At 37.9% G+C, this 15,722-nt stretch overlaps 1 protein-coding gene across 15 annotated transcripts in view; it reads right to left on the bottom strand.

The window, feature by feature from the left end:
• Positions 1–15,722, bottom strand: part of FHOD3 (formin homology 2 domain containing 3) — a 368,504-nt gene that overhangs the window by 328,674 nt on the left and 24,108 nt on the right. For all 15 annotated transcript variants that reach the window (XM_085573656.1, XM_085573657.1, XM_085573660.1 and 12 more), the window contains exon 2: positions 1,314–1,420. In XM_085573656.1, coding sequence (XP_085429782.1) covers positions 1,314–1,420 — 107 coding nt within the window. The remainder of the gene's footprint in view (positions 1–1,313; positions 1,421–15,722) is intronic.

The following is a 15,722-nucleotide window of genomic DNA, read 5'->3' as shown; positions in this document are numbered from 1 at the left end:
ATCACAGAGACACCAATGGAAGGGGAAAAAATGTGACAAATTGAAAAAATATTGCTAAAAAAAAAATCTTTAAATTACTTGCCTTCAACTCATTATAAAGTTAGTTGGAAATATGAACTAGCTGTTCTTTGCAGTGATTTTTATCACGTATGCATGAAATTGAAGACTTTATCTTTCTACACTCAACACTCCTATTGCATAGGAAAGGAGGCTCAGTTCAGCTTGTATTGGCTACTCTGTCTATTGTCAAATTCTCTTCTAACAGGTTTCTAACAGAACAGTTTTTTATCTTGTAATGGTTATAAAACATGCCCCAAACTGGTTTGTGTGAATAAGACATACACAAATGCACACATATGAATATCTGGAAAATATTTAAAATTCTTCTCCACATAAAATAATCTTCAGAGGCACAGTTCAGATTTATAAGGCATATTCATCAAAGACAAGAGAGCTGACAGAAGTGGAGAAAGAGTATAAGCAAAGGGGTTGGATCTCCTACTGTTAACAAACTCTGACCAATTTAAAATTCAGTTAAACACACCCATAAAATAATCACAACTATTCAGTCCAATATCGTAACTAGGAAGACAAAACCAGATCTAGAATTCCTCATAATTATGCATCTTAAGTAAGACAATCACCCGAAAGATCCAGAAAAGGAAAATTCTTCAAAAAAGGAAATCTCCTATGTGCATTTACACAAACATACATTGATGCTAATTTCTGCTTTCACTTTCAATTCTCAAAGAGATGATTATGGAAACTGTGTCATAGCAATCCATGTTGTGCCAGTAATAACTAAATAAGAAAAAAAAGCAGGAGAGGAGAATATTCAAAATGCACAAAATGCACTCCCATCCCTTGATTTGGCTCAATCAATACCAGGAGTAAGAAAATAAACCAATACAGGTCTTTTCTTCAAAATGATAAATGGAGGACTTAACTTACCAAGGTAAAATAAATCGAGTTTATAACTTGAGGAACACCACCCCAATACAATCCTCTATATGACTAATATCATAAGAAAGATCTCAAAGTTCTCCAAACAAGCCATCCTCATTTACCAAGTTTCAAAGAACTATAAAATCTTACCAGACTAATCAAGATACTCATATCCATAGGTTTCTTTACAGTATGTCATATTTTAGAGAAACTGTGAGAGTGAATTTAGAGAGATGTCATAAAATTCCTAATCATACAAAGGGACAGGCATATATGGGTAAGATTTTTCTTTTCTCTTCCTATGCTGACCTGAACATAGGAAGTTAACCACAAGCCTATTTATAAAAATTTAGTAAACCTTTACTTACCCAGCATCCTCCTGGAAGCCTTCTAGTTCATCTCGTTGCTCTGCTAGGGTGGACTCTAGATCCAGATAGGTACCATTATGAGACAATTGAAGAGTGCAGTCATCAAGCTGTAGAACAAAATTCAGACCATTAGATTAGAGCAGTCATTCTCTCTAACATACCTCTAACATTGCCTTCCCATTTTCTAGGTCCCCAGACAAGATCACCCTAAAGCAAACGATATGTTGGGAGCAGGTATGAAAAAATTTTTGGCAATTTACTCAATTCCAAACCAATGCTCCCCAGACCATGCTTGCTCACAACAGTATCAACACAACTAAAAAACACAGTGAAATTTATTAGAACACACAGAAGATCAGAGGGCTTTAGCACAGAGCCTTTGAAATGTAATACAGAAAGTGAAGTTAATTTCAGTGTGTATCTAGGATATAAACTACTGTCCTCTGTTCTTACAGAGTTGTAAGTAGAGTTTCTGAGCCTCTGGATGAAGACAGAAGGAAAAAATAGCTTTTTTGTTAGCCACTGAATGGCCCCTATGAGGACAGATGCAGCCAAGGGACAGTGCAGAATGTGTCAGCCGAGAGTTGGGGTCCTGCAGTGAGAGCGAGTACGGTCAACCAAGTCACAGATTTTTCTGGCATTCTGCTTTTAGGGTCAGGCACTAACCAGCCTCAGAGGCTGCAGGAACAACATGCCTAGGCACTGGGTGGGAGGAGGACTGGAAACCTGTGCCAGCTTCCTACAAAGGTACTGAGGTAATCAAGGACCAGACCTGAAAGCAGAAATCTGCCCACAATGATGCTTAAGAGGGAGGGAGGAAAAAATTAATAAACTGCCTTTATTTCTTTTCTGTCTTCCCTAATCTTCAAGTTTTCCATTAATTGTTGCAGCTGTTGTTAAAAAGAGCCAGATTTGACTAAAGTTAGGAAATAAATTTTCTGGGTATTATTTTCAGGGTGCTCATCACAATAGAAGATCTAGGATGAAACATCCCAAAACTCTGGCTAACTCATTGACCAGGAACACAAAATAGTTACTGATTGAGAAGGAAAACTAAAGAAGCTGGGAGAAGAACTAGAAAGGAACATGAGCTCCTCTCTTACTATGACATAACTCAGCGTCAAATAACAAATAATGAGGAAAAAAAAAACCTTCCCAGGGCAGGAGAACAAGACAACATTTACCAAGGGGCAAGTGAATGCAGAGGGTTGTCCTGCCTAACCACTAGGGTTAAGTGACCATCTGCTCAGAGAATCCAGCACAGAAGCATAAAAATGGACATCTGTGAGTCAAATTTAACACACTGCTGAGACCTTCATGTGCACCACTACACTGGGAGTCCTACTGTAACTGCTTCCAAGCTCACAAATATTGTAAATTCCAGATGTGTTGTGCTACTAGATACAAAATCCAGTCTGAGAGCCAAACAGAACAGAGAAACACTAAGGCTGGAGAAGACCTCTATGATCATAGAGTCTCACTGTTAACCCAGCTCATGTTAACCACAAAAGCATGTTTCTCCATGCCACATCCACGTGTCTTTTGAACACTGCAGGGATGGCAATTCCACCACTTCACTGGAGAGCCTGTTCCAAGACCTGGCCATTCTTTCAGTGAAGAAATTTTTTCTAATATCCAACTGAAACCTCTGCAGGTGGAACTTGAGGCCATTTCCTCTCATCACAAAATCAAGGAATGGTTTGGGTTGGAAGGAACCTTAATCACCTACTTCCAACCCCGTGTCATAGTTTTCCTGCTGCACAATGGGTTCCACTTCCTCCTGTTGATTGCCCATGCTATATGCATATGTGTAGATGCACTTCATTTGGGTGATCAATCCCACTGCCTTTTCATGGGAAGAAGCTCCAATTCCTACATGAGCATTCCCAAGTGCTTCTGCAGTTTCTAGCACATCAATAACTCTTGCTGCTGCATGGATCTCCACCCCCTACCATTAACAAGACAGCAGACCAAAGGACCTCATTAGCACGCTGTCTCTCCAACAGTTGCATGCTTCCTCCAGGTCTCTCTTCAGTGATCATGATTTTATCCCCTCATCCCTCCAAACATTGTTTAAATCTGTAACTGCACCAAAGGGGAAAGGGCCGCAGCCAAAAGGCTGGGATGGAGTTTTCTGGTTCTGTTGTTAATGCTGTAGTGGTTGTGGTTGTTTATTTATTATACACACTAGTAAAGAACTGTTATTCCTATTCCCATATATTTTTTACTGAGAGCCCCTTAATTTCCAAAATTATAATAATTCAGAGGGAGGGTGTTCATATTCTCCATTCCAAGGGAGGCTCCTGCCTTCCCTAGCAGACACCTGTCCTTTAAACCAAGCCAATCAAAGAACCCAAAATGAAGATGGTTTCATTCCTCTTGATTTTGCAAAAACAAACTGACAGATTCTTTGCATGCCTCCATCTACCAAAAGGCAACCATGGCAATGGTGGTGTAACCATACATCCCTGCTCCAAAGGCCACTTTGAGAAGAGTCAAATTTTTAACACCATACTTCATGCCCATCTTCTGCCACAGGTAGCAGCCATCGACTCTCTGAAGGACTAGGCGGGGTCTGAAACAGCCAGTGACTCAAGGAAAGGAAATCACCACCCTTTATCACTTCTGTAATTTTTCTTTCTGCTCTTTTTAATACTTAGAAAGAAAATCAATTAAAATCTATCCTTGATGAATTACCTCTTTTAATTTCCCATCCAAGCTTTGATTCTCAGTACCTGTTCAGGAAAAGCATAATAAGCAGCCATTCGTCTTATCTGACAGCCAATACCTAAACTTAGTCACTCTGTTTCCTGCCACTGATTTAGATACAAGAAAGAAAGACAAACAGTGTATTCTGGATTAGCTGTGTTGGAATTTCTGTAGAGAGGCTCATTTACAATTAGTGATAGACTGCAACTTCTGCAATTTGAAAGAAAAGTTAAATCTCTGGAGAAAGCGTAGAGAGAAGAGGTCAAGTTGTATTTCAAATTTGTTCCATTTTTTTTGCTTTTCTTTTTTGGATTTTTCCCTGGTGAAGGAGCAAGCGATTAAGTAAGGTGACATAAGATTTTACTCTGATTCCTAGAGATTAAAAAAAGCAAAGAACCTGCAAGTTCAACCCTCTGATATTAAAAATACAATAGCAATGATACTCTGTCTCTTTCCAGTTACAAATGAGATTATTAACCTATACTAATTAAAATACACTCTTCAGAGAAGAAGGACTAAATACTACTCTGGGAAACTTTTTCCAAGTAGTTCAGGGTATATAATGAAATGCTAATTTATTCAAAGTAATGCCAAAAGGCAAACTACTAATTAGATAAATGTTGTGCTGTCTCTATGGAGATTAGGAGATTTGCCCACAATTTCCATTCATACTGCATAATTAGAGAAAAGAAGTTGTGCCTTACTAATATCTTGTGACTTTAGTGTACAAAAAGCACTACGGGAACAGGAAGTCCTTTGTGGACAAAATAAATGAGAATAGTACATTGAACCTATGTTCATCTCATTTTCATAGTTTCAGCTGAACATGGCATTCATTCAGGCTTTAAGGCACTGTACATTGCATGCTGCATTTGTTAATAAGAGTTACAGTAATGAGAGAAATGGCAATATCTTTTATTTCCATTACTTAATTCTAAGTCTTGCCAAAAAGTCGGGCATTTTTTATTCTTTTTCACTGTACACACAAAGACGGAGGTGATCAAAATAACACTTTAAAAGCTAAGGTAAGTATTAAGGCAATGAACTCTTAAAATCTTCCTTATATAGGACCACTTTGCTACTCTGCCTCCAGCTTCACTTGTACACATATATTACAGGCAGAATATAAAAAGAGAAGCCACTTCGTGAATTATTTTTAAATAGTATATTGCCTGCATTTTTTAACACAAAGGATGGCTGATGTTCTTTCATTAGTGCTTATTAGTAACAATTCAGAATGTTGGTCCCTCCACTCTGCTCAGCGTTAATCCCATGTTTATCTGCTATACATCACTTCTCCTGTCTCTGGAGACTGTCACAAATAGCTCCATCTAGTTCATTCATTACATGCTTCTCCCACTGATCATAATTCACATTGAAATCCTTATTAAAAAAACATCTTCTCTTAGGAAAATCAAGAGGCAGAATTCCTACAATCTTTTAAAGAATATTTAACTGATCTGTTTTACGTCATCATGAATGAGACTTCTATTCAGCTTTTGAGAAATTCTTTTATTTAACCTTTTTATTTATAATTTTCTTTAACCTTTCAGTATTTCTTATTAGTCTCAAAATTTTGATCTGCATTTTGTTGTAATTAAACTGCATAATTCATTTATACTACTGCCAAAAGGTGAGATTCTCTAAGACCTTTTCAAAATCTTAAAAAACCATTTGTTCTAAAAATCTCTAACCTCTCCCTTCAAATTGTTTATCATTTTTTGCATGACACTTTACTGTATTGCCAAAAAAACCCAAAAGGTTGAAAATGGAACTCATCCTGTAGGCTTTTCCATACCTTCCTATAATCACATTAAAAGAATACTACCAGTATAATCAAACCATAAACAGAAATAAGCACCATCAAATGGGACAAAAGTAATGCTACTTCTCTGAGTCAAACACAGGGTTACTCCATCAGTCTTCTGCAAGATTTCAAGTTCTTTTTATTTTAGTGTAAGCATTAAATGGTATCAAAAAGCTATAAAAAAAGGTATCTGCTCATTTCAATTACATTCTCATCTTTGTAAATGAACAGTTTCTTTGGAAAACATCCATGGTATATTTTTGAATCCCTATGGAAATTTTTGAAATCTCTATGAAGAGTGGGACTACCTAAGAGAAGTCTCATTCACACAAGTGAAGAAACAAAAAAACATGCAACAGTCAACAAATTAAGTGCTTTAGTCAGACTCACCAGCTGACCTGCTGACAATGCAGAGCTGTGCACTGGGTTTACAGGAAGAAAGCAATGAAATTAAGACTGTCTGTATGCAGGTTATCCTCATTAAAAAATTTAACTGATGTGCTAATTATCATTTTCAGTTCCATACTGAAATAGTAAGATCTGTACTCTGTCATGACAAGATCAGTTCAAGAAGTAGTAGTTTGCTTAGGTGCTGCTTCATTGATTTATAGCTGTCTTTTTGGACAAGAGGAAAACCTGGAAAAGGCTTCTTAAGCAGTACTGACCTAACTAGCTATTCATTGATTTTCCATAACTGACCAGAACATAGAAACATTGAGACAACAAATTGCTTGTGCGTAACAGCCTGACGTGTAAATAGAGCAACTAAATTAAACCACTCTTTCTGTAATAAAAGTTCTAGAAGAAGAACAAAGATGTTTGAACTTCTTTCAAATTGTAGCTGGTGTCCACACAGTGGTAACTGTTCACACCACTCAGACACTACAGTACCTATGCTGTAAAACCAAAACTGGCACCCTAAATACCACCATCCAAACAGTTCCATATATATATATATATACGGATATGGATATAAATTATGCGTTCATTTTAAATATTTTTTCCTGCCATTTAAAAAAAAAAAAGTAACAATTGCCTAAATTTGACAGCCATATCCAAAACAGGTGAAGAGGAAGTACACAAAAAGATCATAAGATTACAAACAATATTTAGACTGTTATATATTTATACCTACACTGGTTAAAATTTCACTTGAAGTTGAACACAATTCATTTTGCAAAAACAAACAGACATTTGATTAAAAAGTTAAAACATGAGAATATTTAAAAGTAGAGCTTCCTACTCCTTCATATTTTGCCATTTTCTCCCATTATGGAGCAAAACTCTACCACATAAAAGGATAGGAGTATCCTGGCTTCAGCTATTACCAAGAACAAGCATAACAAGGTCAGAGCTGCAGAGCTTGATCCTGGTCCTGATTCAAGGGTCACTCCCAACTCACCAGCACATGGAGAGCCCTCAGCAGCAACACACCCATTTGCAAAACTGAACCCATACAGATTGGAGAAAGCTAAGCAACCCACTCATGCAGGTGTTCCTTATAGAATACCAGTAGGTCAAGAACATAGGGCAAAAGCTCAGCTTGTCATCTTCTGTCTCAGGTAATCATATCTGGCTAGTAGCAGCTAGTTCCTCATCCTGTGGGGCCAAAATAGTTCATATTACAAGACTATCAAGCTTAAGAAGACTAGAAAAAAAAACCACTAGTAGTATACCAGTGATGATTTTTTTTTCTCTCATTTCAGTAACTGACCCACAGAAAGAGGTAACAGCCATTTTTCTTCATAAGGAAGCCCTTATTGCCATGCAATAGGAAAGCACCTTTTTTTTTTTTTTTAATTCACAGTTGAAGTACATCACCAAAGGGAACAAAGAATAGCAGGGGAAAAAAGAAGAGCAACAAGAACAGTGTTGATCAGCCAGTTCACTGGTGCTGATAAATGACTTCTGCCACTTTCAGAAACCAGTTAAGTAACAGAAATTAAAGTAAATTTTTAAAAATATCAATGTGCACTAAGTCACTTTTCATCTACTGCCTTTAGCTTCTTACAATCCAAGAGAAATACCAAGAAACCAAGCACAAGTGGCGTGAGGAGAGAACAGAGCAACTCCTATATCCACACACAGACTGATTGCTGCTGCTCCTCCTCCTCACACACCTTTGAGAGGTTCCATGTATGCACCAGTCTCCTCACTCAAGAAGCCCAATGGGCATATAATTCAATGCAAAGTCAGCACATATTTTACTGTACCAAAAGAAACTCACAAAAATCTCTTTTCCTTCAGAAGGCTTTGATAGGCACCAGTATACATCCAAGTGGACATTCCTTGGGTTTAATGTCTCTATCCCATGACAGCAGCAGGTTGGTAGAAGATAAGGTGGGGAAATGGTAGATACACCCTCCTGTCATTTCAAAAAGGCACAGCAGACCCACAAGCCATTCTCCTCTTCCCTGTTTATTCAAAGACAACAGAGTTGTACTTTTTCAACAAACAATAATGAGAAATGCTCTTTTCTTACCTCCAACTCCCTACCCTGAGAATCTATTCATAAGAACATCTTTTGAACGAATCTCTCTAAATGGCATGACCAGTAGATTGACTGAGGTGATCCTCCTCCACCTGTGCCTGAGACCCCAGCTGAAGTACTGCATCTGATTCTGTGGTACTCACCCTAAGATGTGAACCTAACAGAGGGTTCCAGAGGAAGGCCATGAAGATGGTCAGAGGGCTGGAGCACCTCTCCTGTGAAGAAAGGCTGAGACAGCTGGAGTTGTTCAGCCTAGAGAAGAGGAAGCTTCAGGGAGACCTCATTGAGGCCTCCCAGAACTTAAACAGTGTTTTTAAATAAAAGGGAGAGCAGCTTTTTCTATTAGTAGATAGTAAAAAAACAAGGGGGAACAGTTTTAAACGTGAGGAAATATTTAAATTAGACATTAGAAAGAAATTCTTTACTCAGAGTAGTAAGGCACTCTAACAAGTTTCCCAGAGAAGATGTAAATGTGCCATCAATCAAAATGTTCAAGACTAGGCTGGATAGCCTTAAACAACCTAATCTAGTGGGTGGCATTGCTGCCTATGGCAAGGCATTGGAACTAAATGATCTTTAAGAGCCCTTCTAACCCAAACAGTACTATGGTAAATGTGAATGAAGTGTTACCAAGTTGGCAGACAGTGTGTGTGCCAAGGTATAGCCAAGTATTCTCTTTATATTACCTTCTATTTAAATAAAAGTAGGCATGCTTCAAAAATGGAGTTCAAACAGTGATCAAGGATTCCGTTCATAGGACAAAGGGCCCTACAGTGTAAGATAAGAGGAGGGTACTTTTGTTTACTGGTGTTAGTACAAATCACCAAAACCACTCAATTGCAGTCACTCACTGAAATCACAGCCAGCTTTCACCAGATTTCCAGTAATTTGAGCTAGACCAACTGGACAGATTACTTTGTTCATTTGGTTGTTTCCAAAATTTACAGAGAAAGGGAATGAGAGAGAGAGAGATTAGAGTAATCCAGTATCAAACTGCAGAAATAAAAATCCCTCTTCTCTTGCCTTTGGCACAGCCTCTGAAAATCCTTATCTTACTCAAATGTCTTAGCTCATCTTTCATTTAAACATGATCGGGTTACAATTGTTCTTATTAGTGGTGGTGTGCTCCCTATTCACCTACAGCATGTTCCACAGAGTAGGGTTGATGAAAAGCAACTTTACAATTCTTTACAATCAGTTTTCCCTTTCTAAATCCAAAGCCTTGTTTGGCTTTACATATCACGAGTCTGAACATTCACACACTCAAGCCAAGCAGTTCTTAAACACTCTCCCTTCTGGCTCAGCTGTTTTCAACACAATGGGAATCCTTTTACCAGGGCCAACAAGTTTCAGTTCTCTCTTTGCATTCCGATATCCCCTCTTCTTTAATAAAACCAATTACTCCTCAGGAAAAATCAGAAAAAGCATCTACTTTTCCTTTTCCTACTCACCAGCACAAAGGTATTCCACATTTCTAAGCAAACTAGTACAAACTGATTGGCAGAAATGAATATTTAATATTTTGTCATCCAAGATCAAGCTTCACATGAGAATGACTACGCTGTTTTCAGAATGTAACATATTTTAATGTTTCTAATTTTATTGCAGATCAGCAGACACAGGTTTTCTGTACCTGCACACAGTGGTCCTTTGGTGGCACCTTAAAACATGATACAGTTGCTGTCACTGTTAATTGTCACAGACTAAGAAAAAATAGGAATGGTCTAGTTGCATCCCACAGATCACAGCAAATCCAACAATTCTTTATCTGGCTTCAGTTACATCTAACTGCTCCCTTCTCATGTGAGTAGGGGCTATCTGGTCTGTGTCATGTCATCATTAGTTTGGGCAATATAATGCAGAAAGAGCAAAGCACTTAGGCCAGGACTGATGCCACACAACCTTTCTTGAGTAAAAAGCTTGACATTCATGAGATAAAAGGAAAGCAAATAATCTGTATTTAAGCCACATGTTAGTGCCCAAATTTAACACTGGACACTAAAAACTACTCTCATTTTCAAGTATGACAGCAACCCCGCACACCATCACTACCTTCAGCTAAAAGCCCTGTGTGCCAAGCAGCTCCACTGTAATTACTTGAAAAAAAGCAATACTCCTTCCCCCATACCCTTCTCCTTTTTAAAGCTAATTTTGTAATTCTATGTATCTTCTAAAAACAACTCAGAAACCTATCCTTTAAAATTCTAACTAAACCAATACTTCTGTGAGGTCAGAGTTTTAAAAGTAAGGTCAGGCAGAGGAGCTATACAGGTCATTTTTGGTGATGGCAACTGCACCACGTTCAGTCATCCACGCTAACAAGTCAGTAGGTTGCTAAACTCTAGCTTTCTCTTCCATACTCATTTAGAGGTTGATGGAAAGACCCTTAATAACTTCCTAAACCTTAAACTTTACATTATAAGACGTGATCCAGCATGTACAAGAGTATCCTGAATTATTCAGCCCTTTAGGAGTGACTAGCATATCTTGTAGAAGTAGTTATTAATGCTAATGCACAAGTGATTTATTTTTAGCACAGTAATTGCCATTGTCAAAATACTTCATAACTACACTCGCTTTTTGCAGAGCTTATGTGCAGTCACATTGACCGAGTCATGCCTCCACAGAAAGGATAATCCAAAGGTTTGCATAACTGGACACAAGGACACAGGCGTACAATCACTTTAAAAGGAACTGTTACTCTGATATGGAAATGGTGGTATTTTGAACATAGCCTGCACTCCTAGTCTGAAACAGCAGCTTTTATCTCTGGTCTGGTAGACGCCACAAAATACTCCTGGGGTCAGGTAATACAAGGCATGAAGTGAAACATAAATGCCACATTAGATCCTCAAGAGCCACTGGAAAAATACACTGCCAATAAAAATATTCTGCTGAAATAACAAAGACATTGAAAACAAACACAGAAAGCTGTTATATTAATATTATGGGTTTGACTTAAGAATAACAAAAGGAAGTTCAGAGTTCAAAATTCTGAAACTGCTATTTCAGAGGTCTCAAATACAGACAACACCACAGCAAACATGTAATGAGTGGATGCCTACCTGTTGCTATTTTTAGGCAGCTTTGTCACAGACTCTCAGACCTTTTGCTTTGCGATCTCTTTAACACAGTGCTCCCCAGGGAGCAATTTAGAATTTATTACAGTATCTGCATCCAAGTATGACACCATGGCTTTCAATAGCAGCCACATAGGCATTGTTAGGTAGCAAATGATTGCTCAAAATGTCAATAGCCATGGAACAAGATAGCCAAATTAATTTAGTGTTTAGTACAATGTTTACTATTAACTAAAATAAGTAACTGAAAAAAATTTAAATAATTGCATTTCTGCATAAAAAATCCTGATAATAGTATATGGGATGGGGAACTAACACACCTAATTCTACCATTTTAAATTACTTAAATTTGAGATGACCACAAACCAAACAGGCACCAGAATTCAGAAAATTTAGACTAAAAAGCTACATCTCTTTAACTCAAAAAACCCACATTTTTCCTCACAGTAAACATAACAAACCTGTAGCATGAGAATAACTTAACCTCTGAATCTATTCAAACTTTTTGGCATCTAAATTTTTCAAATCACTTTCCTCATCTGTGTTCAGCTTTTCCTAACTAAGACCAAGAGCTAGCTCTCCTCACCTTCATGATTAAGGACATCTTCAGCTGAACAGAAAGGAGTGAGGCCATAAAACCAAGATTCTTTATTTGAAAGTATATACAGCTTTTTGGCTGATACACAGGGGATGCCTACAGCTGACAAGCTCTCATGAACATTTGGCTGGAATTACTGTGAAGGTATCCAAGGAAATGGAAATAATCTATGAAAAGAAGGAGATAGGTCAAGAAAAATGAGAAAAGGAGGAGGAGAGAAAGGATTAGGTTCAATCAAGTTTATCATCTGAGGAATCTTTTGTTCAGAGTGTGTGTATCTGTGTGTAGGAAAAGCACTGAGTTAAAATCTCAGAAATGATTATTTTAAAGGTAAGTAGTAGTCCAGGAAGGCAAGAATGATAACTATTTCATGATAATTCCACCTGTCTTTTGTGCATCTCTTATTAAACTGAAAACTGAATATTTAATATTTGAAAAAGGATTTTTGTAGTCATGTACATATAAATTGTAGCCTTTTATTCCTAACACAGTAAAAGGTTTATATTGATATCCTCCACCTTGCACACAAGAATTATAGCACTGATACTTTAACTGCATTTGGGACATTGCAGGTAGCTCAGTATTCTATCACAAAACTAAAATACTGGACTACTTCAGAACTATTCACACAATTTACAGATATAAAGCAATGCACACAGTAAGGAATTACCCATCTTTGGCTGCGGTGGTTTCATTGCCGTAACTGGCTGAACAACTACCAGACAATGTACCACCAAAAAAAAAAAAAAAAAAAAAAAGACAACAAGAAATAATACCATGTGTAGATGGCATTTCCATCTAAAAGTGGTGCAGATGAAATGTCAGTCCTGCTATAAGATGAACTTAAAATCAATATTTGATAGAAGAGTTTATTTGCATCCATGAGCACTTCTGTATAAAAAAATCAAAACTAAGGAAAAATGAGAAAGGTAGGGGCAACATACCATGACATTTGAAAACCTAGAACAGGAAGGTGCTGGGGAAAGAGGACAGCTTCAGAGAAAGAGGAGCAGGGTACAGTTCTGGAACAACAGCAGTTCAAGTACAATTCACAAATCTTTGAGGGCCAAAAGAGATGGGGAACTAATAAGAGTCACAGACTGAGCCAGTAAAAGACATAAGAAGCCCAGGATAAAGTGTCTTGTTATAATCAAATTTTGAGTCAGAAACTTCTGATCAGGTGTCTGAAAGCTAAAAAAACCAACAACAATAACAACAAAAACTAAAAAATTAACACAAACCCATAGGTTTAGGTAGAAGACTGTGGGAACTCAAAATGTCTCTCAGACATTTTTAGAGGTTCCAGGCCTTGGTCAGAAGCATTCTAGACCCTGGCAGACAGCTGAAAAACAACTGTGATTTTGAGTTTGAGCCATGGAATGAATTACCAACTTTGGAGGTGGAACAAGCAATCACAAAAGGTTAGATAGTATAGTATAAGTAGTTACGAAGTAGAGGGAAATATTTTTTAGTATTGTACAGGGGGGTTTTAGCACATGTACAGGGGGGTTTTCACTTTGTACATGAGGGTCAGAAGTTCTAAGATGGAGGAAAGTGGGCTGATCCCATCCTTCTTCCTTCTTCTTCCTTACCTCCATGTTCTTGGTGATGTTGGCACTCACAGATTGGTTTAGAGTAGAAAAACACTTGGCAACGTAGGTAGTAGGTATTGGGGAATAATTGTAAACATGTTATACGTAATATATCTTATAAAAGATAGCAGCAACCCTGGGCGGGGGGAGAGACGAAGAAGACAGCAGATCGAGAGGATGTCAGGGTGTGTGTGTGCCTCTACCCAGGCCACTGATCAAATAGCTGCAGTCCAAGAACATAATCTGTTAGATAACTGGCAATAAACTGCCTTGAGACCGAACAGCTAAGCCTGCGGAGTTTTTCTTTGGAAGCACGGGTTGGAGGAGGAATTTCACCACCACATGTGGCCCCAAAACAAGGCTGGGGTTCCCACAGAAGACACTAAACATATTCACACAAAGGGTTTGCATGAAATACAAAAGAAAATAAAGTATGGCAGCACTATCAAAGAGAACATCATACATTTGTCAACAGAATCATTTTTTAGATATAGCTTGAACCTTGGAGGTTTAAATGAAACATCTGCTCTATTAACAATATTATAATGAGTACAGTCATCAACTCTTCCTTGTACTTAGACTGCCTCTTAAAGGCTTTGTGGTTTCTAAACCAAACATCAATTGGGATGTCATTAAAAAAGCAAGATTAAAGTTTATGAGAATGAAACTCAACATAAGAACACCGAAAAATGGGGAAAATACATATACCCTGCAGACTGTCTTCTTAGCTTCAAGATTTTAGAAAAGCACAAAGATCTCGTCACATTTTCTACCCTTAAGCAGGATTTATTTGGCACTTGTGCTTCTTCTTTTTTTTTAATCAGTCATTTCTTCCTTGTTTGATTAGCTGCCAAGAAGTTTCAAGCCTCAGCTTTAAAACAGTTGTCTGGACTAGAACAGGCAAACAAAAAAAAATTCATGAATTCATTAGGATAACATCTGAGTAACACTAAAACAAAAAACCCACACTGTTCAATGCAGTTACAAGTAAAATAATAGGTTTGTGGGGAAAGAATGAATGCAACACTACCAGCCATATCTCAACAATACTCATTCCTTGTTTACACTCTGATCACCCTGTTTCAAAGTTCATCAAGAAAATAAGTAGGAAAAAAAATTGCTTTAATAATAAATTCCTGATCTATTTTGCTTTTCAGTGCACAGACTCTAAAAGATACCATGGAGAACTAGCTGATGCCCAAAGAGGAAAAAAAAAAAAGACTGGAATAGTTTGGGGAAATAGCAAGGGAAGATCACGGTACTCAAGAACACCAAAAAAAAAAGAAAGCTAATTATGCTTTTAGCTTGAAAGAAATGCAAAACTGTTTACAACTGAACATTCAAAACATTACATAAGGGGCCAATAAAGCTCATAATTAGAGCAAAGCTTAGATAGCAAATCTATTTAAATACTTTTAGGAATAGGAGGATTAATTTTTCATACTTAAGATCAAATAAAACATGTATGTTTCAAGACATCAGCCATCCAACATCTATTATTTAAACTGGTTCATGAGGGTGGTACACAGTTTAGGTTATAGACTCATAGGATGATTTGCATTGAAAAGGACCTTAAACATCATCTAGTTCCACCCCCCTGCCATGGGCAGGGACACCTTCCACAGCACAAGGCTGCCCAAATCCCCATCCAACCTGGCCTTAAACACTTCCAGGTATGGCATATCCACAACTTCTATGGGCAACCTACCCCACTACCACACCACCTTCATGATAAAGAATTTCTTCCTAATATCCAATCTAAACTTACCTCCAGTTTAAAGCCATTCTGCCTTGTCCTGTAGTGATAGGACCTTGGAGAAAATCCCTGCCCACGTCTCTTATACCCTGTATAAGTACTGGAAGGTGCTATAACGTCTCCCTGCAGGCCCTCTTCCCCAGACTGAACAACCCCAACTCTCATGGCCTGTCTACAAAGGAGAGCTGCTCAAGCCCTCTAAGCATCTTTGTGGCCCTTCTCTGGATTCTCTCCAACACATCCATGTCTTTCTTATGCTGGTGGGCACAGACCTAAATGTAGTACTCCAAGAGAGGTCTCACAGCAGCAAGGTCTCTATGGATGGCATCCCCTCCCTCCACATGATACAGCTGGGTGTCATCAGTGAACTTGCTGA

The sequence above is a fragment of the Lonchura striata genome, chromosome 2 (genome assembly GCF_050655825.1).
Source record: "Lonchura striata isolate lonStrDom1 chromosome 2, ASM5065582v1, whole genome shotgun sequence".
Classification (NCBI taxonomy): Eukaryota; Metazoa; Chordata; class Aves; order Passeriformes; family Estrildidae; genus Lonchura; species Lonchura striata.
Note: the sequence above shows the minus strand (reverse complement) of the source record. Positions and strands in the feature narration are given on the sequence as shown.